This window comes from Thecamonas trahens (assembly GCF_000142905.1).
Source record: "Thecamonas trahens ATCC 50062 unplaced genomic scaffold supercont1.5, whole genome shotgun sequence".
In the NCBI taxonomy this organism is placed as follows: Eukaryota; order Apusomonadida; family Apusomonadidae; genus Thecamonas; species Thecamonas trahens.
In genome coordinates, this window is record NW_013657675.1 from 444,099 (window position 1) to 450,918 (window position 6,820).

Consider the following 6,820-nt stretch of genomic DNA (forward strand, 5'->3'; position numbering starts at 1 on the left):
GCAGGTATGGGGAGGACACTCTTGTCAGACTCAACTACAGGCATACGAGACATAGCTGTAGTAGCGTATCAACTGCACGGTACGGCGACTGCACCTGGATCACTCTGGACGGAACTCCTTCTGCATCCGAGTCGAGGCAACCACCTCGCCGCACTCCCCGTCCCATCGCGATGGAGCGGCGGAAGAAGGAGGATGTGGCTGCGGCATGGCGACTGGAGCGGGCGCTGGGCGAGGGCGCGTTTGGAGTAGTGTGGGAGGTGGCGCCCGAGGATGGCGATGGTCCGCATGCGGCGCTCAAGATTCAGCGGCCGGGTGGGGCCGAGGCCCGAAGGGACGTCGAGGCCGAAGCGCTACTTGGCATGGAGCTGATGGCGCTGGGCCCAGGCTCGGGGCTCATGGGCGTCATCGACATGTGTACCGTCGCCTCGATCCCAACCGAGTGGCGCAAGCAGCTGGTCGACGCCGTCGATCCCAACGCAAAGTACCCATCAGTGGTGACAGCCTGGAAGCGGGCACGCTTCCGGGGGCCGTACACCTTTGTTTTTCTCCCGCTTGGCAGCGGCGGGACGCTCGACAAAGTGCTAGAGGATGCTGCCGCAAATGGCAAACCGCTGCCGCCGACGCATCTGGCCGGCATGGCGGTTCAGCTCGTCAACTCGGTCCGAGTTCTCCACGACATTGTCGCCTATCAGCACTGCGATCTCAAGCCGGAGAACGTGGTCCTCGTTGCCAGTGACAAGACTGCACCGGGCCTGGAGGTGGCCGGCGATGTGCCACGGACGTCGATCATCGACTACGGCCTGGCGGTGAGGCTGGAAGACGGGTCTCATGCTGGTGGGACGGTCGCGTACCTGGCGCCCGAGGTGCTGTTCCTCGGCGCACTAGAGCGCGACTACGCCGCCGACGTCTGGGCGCTTGGCGTCATGTTTCTCGAGATGGTGTTGACCGGCATCGAAGGTGCGTGCTATCGGGCAGCCAGCGCGGCAACTGCAGCTATCCAGCACCTCACTGAGGTGCTCGCTTGTGTTCTCACCCGCGACGAAGAATCCCCGGTCCATACTCTTGTCGAGCTAGTGATTGAGGCGTCTGAGAGCTCGCAGTTTGTTTGCGATGATCCGAGCGATGCGTCAGCGGTCATTGCTGTCGCCTTTATCCAGTACGCGCTGCATGGCGTCGTGCTTCCGCAGGCTGGCGAATGGCCGACTGCCGAGGATGCCGAGACGTCGCCAACGTACGTGGCACTCGAACAAGACCGCGCAAAGCTCCACGAGCTCGCCTCGGACCCAACCATCAATCCGTATATTGACCTCATCGACGCCGTCGAGGCCGCCGACGACCCAATTCTCAGAGAGATGCTGGTGCTGGCCAAGGACATGATGGCGTGGCAGCCCAGCGACCGGCCGGATCTTGTCCACGTCCTCACCGACCACCCCGTCCTGGCATCGCATCGCGTTGGGCTGGCCACCAACAAGATCCCGCTCGTCTCGCTGGCGGCATCCGAGAACACGCCGCCAAGCTCGCCCGCGCCTGCGGCTTGTGGCTCGCGCTCGCTCACACAGCATCCACTTGGCACGCCGTTTACCCCGATGTGCACGCCCGGCCGCTCGCGCGCTGTCCGGCGGCACATCCAGGAGCGAATCCACTCAACGGCGTCCAAGTTCGAGGCCAAGGCTCGGCGAAAGGCTCGGCACAAGGCTGCCGCCGCCGTCGCCCGCGGCGAGCGTCCTCAGGCCCTCCCGCCTCGCACTCCTCGCGCCGTCCGCGCTCTGCGGTAAATGCCCAATGGACTTGCTCGCCCTCCTCCCTCCCCCCTCAGCCAGCCAACGTGCTCCCGTTCCTGCTGCAGCCTCGGCGGCAGCTGCTGCGCCTGCACTGACGGCTGTGGCACGGGCTGCGGCTGACGCTGCTGCTGACGCTGTCACCGCCGCCGCCCACGCTGATGCCCGCGCGCTCACTGCTGACGCTGCTGCTGTCGCTGACACCCACGCCCGGGCTCGCCGCTCACACGCCCACGTCCGGCTTATTCTGGCTGCCGCAGGCGCCGCTGCTGCAGCTGGTTCGGCCCACGCCGCGAGCCGTGCAAAGTCAGTCCTCGCTGCACGGGCGTCGGCCGGATCTGCCGAGGCCGACAAGGCCCGCGCCGAGGCAATGGCCGCCAAGAAGGCAGCAGCGAAAGAAGCACAAATTGTGGCGGCTCGGACTCAACGGCGGTGCCTGTGGCGGATTGCGGCTGCGCGGCTGAGGCTGGCTGCCAATGTCTCGGGTGTGTCCATCTCGGTCCTGTCGCCGGATGGCATCCGCGCCCGCGCCTTGACTGCTGCCGCCTCGCCTGCACTGGGCATGATCGTGGAGACCACATTGAGCATCGAGATTGCCGGCAAGCTTCACTCGCTTCCTGGCGCTGCACAGTGGGTCTTCTCGCCAGTCATGGCTTGTGGATCCGGAGCCGAGCTTGCGGCGGTGGTGTCGACGATGTTCGAGGCGCTTGGACGCCAGACCTCGCTGAGCATCCCTCCGCCACGTAGTGGAGGCGACGAGCCCGACCGTTTCCTTGATGCCACGCTTGTCCGCTGGCGATGGGAGTCGCCGTTCACCGCGTACGGGCAGCGGAGGCGGGACGTTTTGCTCTGCGTCGATGAGGCCGTCGCGCGTGGTCTTTCCTTTGACGACATCGGACGCTTTCCAAGCTACATGGTGGACGCGTATACAGAACCAGCCGATGTTGAAGACCTCCTCGCAGTGCTTGCCGACCATGAGCCGCTGCGAATTGTCGAGTGGAACGCTGATCCGCGGTACGGTACTGTGGCTCTGGCGCAATCTGTCGAGGGCAGGCGGACAGTCATGCTGATGAGCGCGCGGGTCCGCCACCTGGACACTGTGTGTCAACTGTACTATGTGTCGCCTGCAGACGACTTCTGCGTCTTGTTGCCTTCTGACCGGCGGAGAGATCTTGCGGGCGTGTACGGAAGCACCGCGGTCGAATACAGCGTTGCAGAAGAGGTGAGCGCCGCGGTTGGCGTCAACAAGCAAGTATGGGGCTCGGCTTGCGCGGCAAGCTTGGTCTGCGACGCCCGCGATCCGCTCGTACCGCGGTATGTGGTGCACGGGGAGATGGTGCAAGAGGAGCGCCGCAAGAGTTGTACGGCTGAGGTTGATTATTGCGGGGTGCGCGGATGCCGTGGGCGTGGGGTCGGCACCAGCCGCGGCGGATGGCGAGTGTGCGCGCTCCATGCGCAGGCACCGCGGGCAGACGGCGGATGGGGAAAACGGCGGGTTGGTGGCGCCGAGGCGACTGCCGCGTGGCTGGCGACGCTGTGCAGCACTGAAGGCCGGACGCAGTAGAGCGAAGCAATCTCAGGCAAAGGCATGAACGAGCCGGTTGCTGGCCGCGAGCAAGTGGAGAAACGCCGCGTACGCGGCAGCCAGGTGCTTCGCATCAGTCACAGCGTGACGGATGGCTTCGTCACCCCGGGGTCGAGCGTGCAAAAGGCGCAGGACACATAGGCCGTTGCTCGAAGGCAGCGCGAGGTGGCGGCGTTCCGGGACGAACACGAGTGGAGCCTTTTGGTTACGACTGTCCGTGCGCTCCCGACGCGCAGCTAGTGCTCAACGCCAAGTCAGAACTCGGAGTCCGCGCTCTGGCCGAGGTTGATCGGCGCGGACGGGTGCGGCTGCAAGCGCGGCGAAAGGGGCAGTGTTAATCGATGGCCGGGATGATCGAGTCTGACGAGGCAGTCGACTCGAGATCGGAAAGGAGGTCGGAGCTGCAGGCAATGCGAGCGTCGACATCGGTGTCTTCGTCGGACGAGAGGGCAACAAATTGAAAAGGTCGGGCGAGCGAGCGGTTGCGGTAAGAGCGGAAGATGGCAATGGCAGCGGCGACAACCATGAAGAGGACGGCGAGGACGGCGATAGTGATGACAGCAAAGCGTGAGGCCGGCGGCGAGACGGGAACGTCTGTGGCCTCGGGCGGCGGCGGCGGCCAGGTATGATCCTCGCACTCGGTGTCGGCCAGGGCGCCACCGCCGGCGAGGCGGATGACGAGCGAGTAGGTCTGCGGGCCGTGGGGGATGTTGATGCCAGCAATGCGGACCTGGTAGACGCCGTTTGCGGGCGGCGGAAAGACAAACTCGACGTTATTGCGGTTGTCGAACGCGTTGCGCGAGTCAGCCAGCTGCGCGTTGCCCTTGTAGTGGGCACCTGATGGGGCGACGACCTCGAGATCGATGTCGTTGACAAGCGAGGCGGCGGAGGCCGGTGAAGCCGGGTAGTCCTGCCAGGCAATGACAATCTTCAGCGAGGCTCCCGGTGCTGGTGTGTCCGGCAGGCCGAGGACGCGGAAGCAGCGGGTGCGGAGCGAGTTTGTCTCTGCGGCGTGGTCCGGGTGGTCAAAAAGGACCTTGAGCGGCGAGTTGAGGGTGAGCGGGACGGTAGCGTTGAGGGTGAGACCGCCAAAGCCGGCGTAATAGTTGACGTCGCCAGGCATGGAGATTTTGCTGTCTTCGCAGCGCCAAAAGACACCACCGTCGAGCGGAGTAGCGCCGGCGAGAAGCAAGGCCTTGAGGAGGGCGGCGGACGGGGCGATGCCGCGCGCGTTGTTTGGCTTGCCGTCGGGCCAGCGACCCTCGGTCAGATACTGGCGGAGAAGGATGGCCGAGCCGGCGACGCCCGGGGCGGCCATCGACGTGCCGGACTCGATAAAGGCCCACGAGTTGCCTAGCTCGTAGCACTGGTCGGTGGGCGAGTTGTTGTCGCCATCAGAGCGGGCCGAAACAACGTAGTGGCCTGGGGCGACAATGTCGGGCTTGAGCCTGTGGTCCGGGCCAGACGGGCCCAGCGAAGAGTAGCAGGCGAGGTTGTTAGAGGTAAAGTAGTCGGGATGATTGGTGACGTGATCGACGCCGTCGGCAGAGCAGGTCATGGCAACCTGGTCGTCGACAATGCCGCACTTGTGCTCAAACGACGAGTACGTCGAGTACTGCGAGCCGACCGAGAGCCCGTTCTTAGCGTTGCCCGGAGTGGCGACTGTGTCCCAGCCCGCAGTTCCTGTGTTGCCAGCAGCAATGACATAGAGAAAGTCCGGGTTGTTGAACTGGAAGCGGTCGACGTCTTCGCAGAGCGAGTCGTAGCGGGTCGAGTCGCCGCCCCACGAGTCTGAGTGAACGCGTGCGCCGTACTCGTATGGGCGCGGAAAGTAGCTGGCAGCGAGGTCCGACGGTGGATAGAGGTCGCCGTACTGGTCACCGAGATCGGTGAAGACGAGACGGGCGCGTTGGGCAATGCCATCATACTTGCCGGGGATGCCGCCGCGGTCGGCCCATCCGGTGAGCGAGCCGACGACGTGGGTGCCGTGGCCGGACCGGGCGTCGAGATCGTTCTCGAGCGTGATGTACGAGACGAGCTTGCGGTGGTGCGGCGAGACGACGTTGAATGGGATGGAGACGTTTTCGTCGCGGAAGAAGCACATGTCGGCGTCGAGCCCGGTGTCGCCGCACGACACAACCTGGCCCTCGCCGCGGATGCCAGCATCCCAGAACGGGGTCGGCGCCATGTCGGCGTTGTGGGTCGACTCTGCCGCCGACGATCCAGCCTGCATGACAGAACGCGAAAAGCGGTTGCGGACCGCCACCTTTGGCTGCCACTGAATCCAGTGGACTGCCGGGTGGAGCGCGGCAGAGGCAGCGGCGTCGGCGAGCTCTGCCGGCGTGCCGCGGATAGCTACCCGCCGTGACGAGACTGCCGAAGCCCCCAGGCCCAGCGAGGTTGAAAGGTCAGCGGCGACGTCGTCTGCCGTGTGCGGGCCGTCGAGGAGTGAGACAAGCAGCGGCCGCGGCCGCGCCTCGCCAGCAGCACGTGCTGAGCGAGCCTGCGCCGCGAGCTCGCCAGCATCAAACTTGTCCGAGGCCTCGTACTCGTAGGCACCTGCAACGTGCGGATGAGCATCAAGCGCATCAGCACAAGCCGCAGAGGCAGAGACCAGCACCGAGTGGTGTGGAACGTAGCGGTAGTGCCCGGCGCATGGCCCGTGAAGCACTTCATCGCGCAGCTGGCTGGGGATCGGACCGTCCATGACGACCAGGACCGGCCAGGCGGCGGCCTCGGGCGAGGCGGCCCTAGCTGTCACAGCCGCAGAGTGAGCGGAGACCTTTGCAGCAGCAGCGTCACGCGCGGCAGTCACCGAAGCATGAGCCATCGGCGCATTCCCAAACTGTCGGGCTGCAGGTCGGTCTTCGGCCACCACCTCGCGCGGATGCGGCAGAGTCCTCGAGCGGAGCAAGACGTCTGCCAGTACAGAGTTGGCCACCCCCAGCAGAACAAAGAGGGCGAGTACCACCACCAAACGGGATGGTGTCGAGAGCATGGCTGAAGTTGGGGGAGTTGGGCGTTGTGCTCTGGGCTTGTGGCCGCCAAAGTGCCGGCGAGTTGTTGGCCTTGTTCCTGAGACTGCGGAGTAACTCGGCCGACGACTGACGGACGAACTGTTTTGGGGCCACCGAGAGACACACAATGGACAGCGAGGAGGGGGGGAAGGGAGGGACGAGGGGAGATCAGAGTGGGGTTGGTGGTTAGGTGGGGTGGTTGGATGGGGATGGGGATGGGGATGGGGTGGGGATGGGGATGGGGATCAGGGGGAGGGAGGAGAGGGATCAGAGTATTGGGGAGTGATGGGGGATGATGGAGATGGACAGAGGGGGGAGAGAGGGGGGGGGAGAGAGAGGGGTCGATGAATGATTGCAATTGCAATGGTGTGCAGGGATCACCGTGATGGGCATGATGGGTGGTGGGCGGTGGCGGTGTGAGCAAACTCTCCAATCGGAAC

The 6,820-nt window shown here is 64.9% G+C and overlaps 1 protein-coding gene across 1 annotated transcript; it reads right to left on the reverse strand.

Annotated features, from left to right (window-relative positions):
• Positions 1-3,679: 3,679 nt before the first annotated feature.
• Positions 3,680-6,420, reverse strand: AMSG_01348 (SD protease). The gene has a single exon (XM_013906501.1). It carries the CDS (start codon positions 6,359-6,361, stop codon positions 3,698-3,700), a length of 2,664 nt encoding a protein of 887 aa, XP_013761955.1. The 5' UTR covers positions 6,362-6,420; the 3' UTR covers positions 3,680-3,697.
• Between the last annotated feature and the right edge of the window lie 400 nt (positions 6,421-6,820).

Excerpts from the sequence above, each read along its gene's own strand:
- AMSG_01348 (XM_013906501.1), bottom strand. The coding sequence starts at position 6,361 with ATGCTCTCGACACCATCCCGTTTGGTGGTGGTACTCGCCCTCTTTGTT.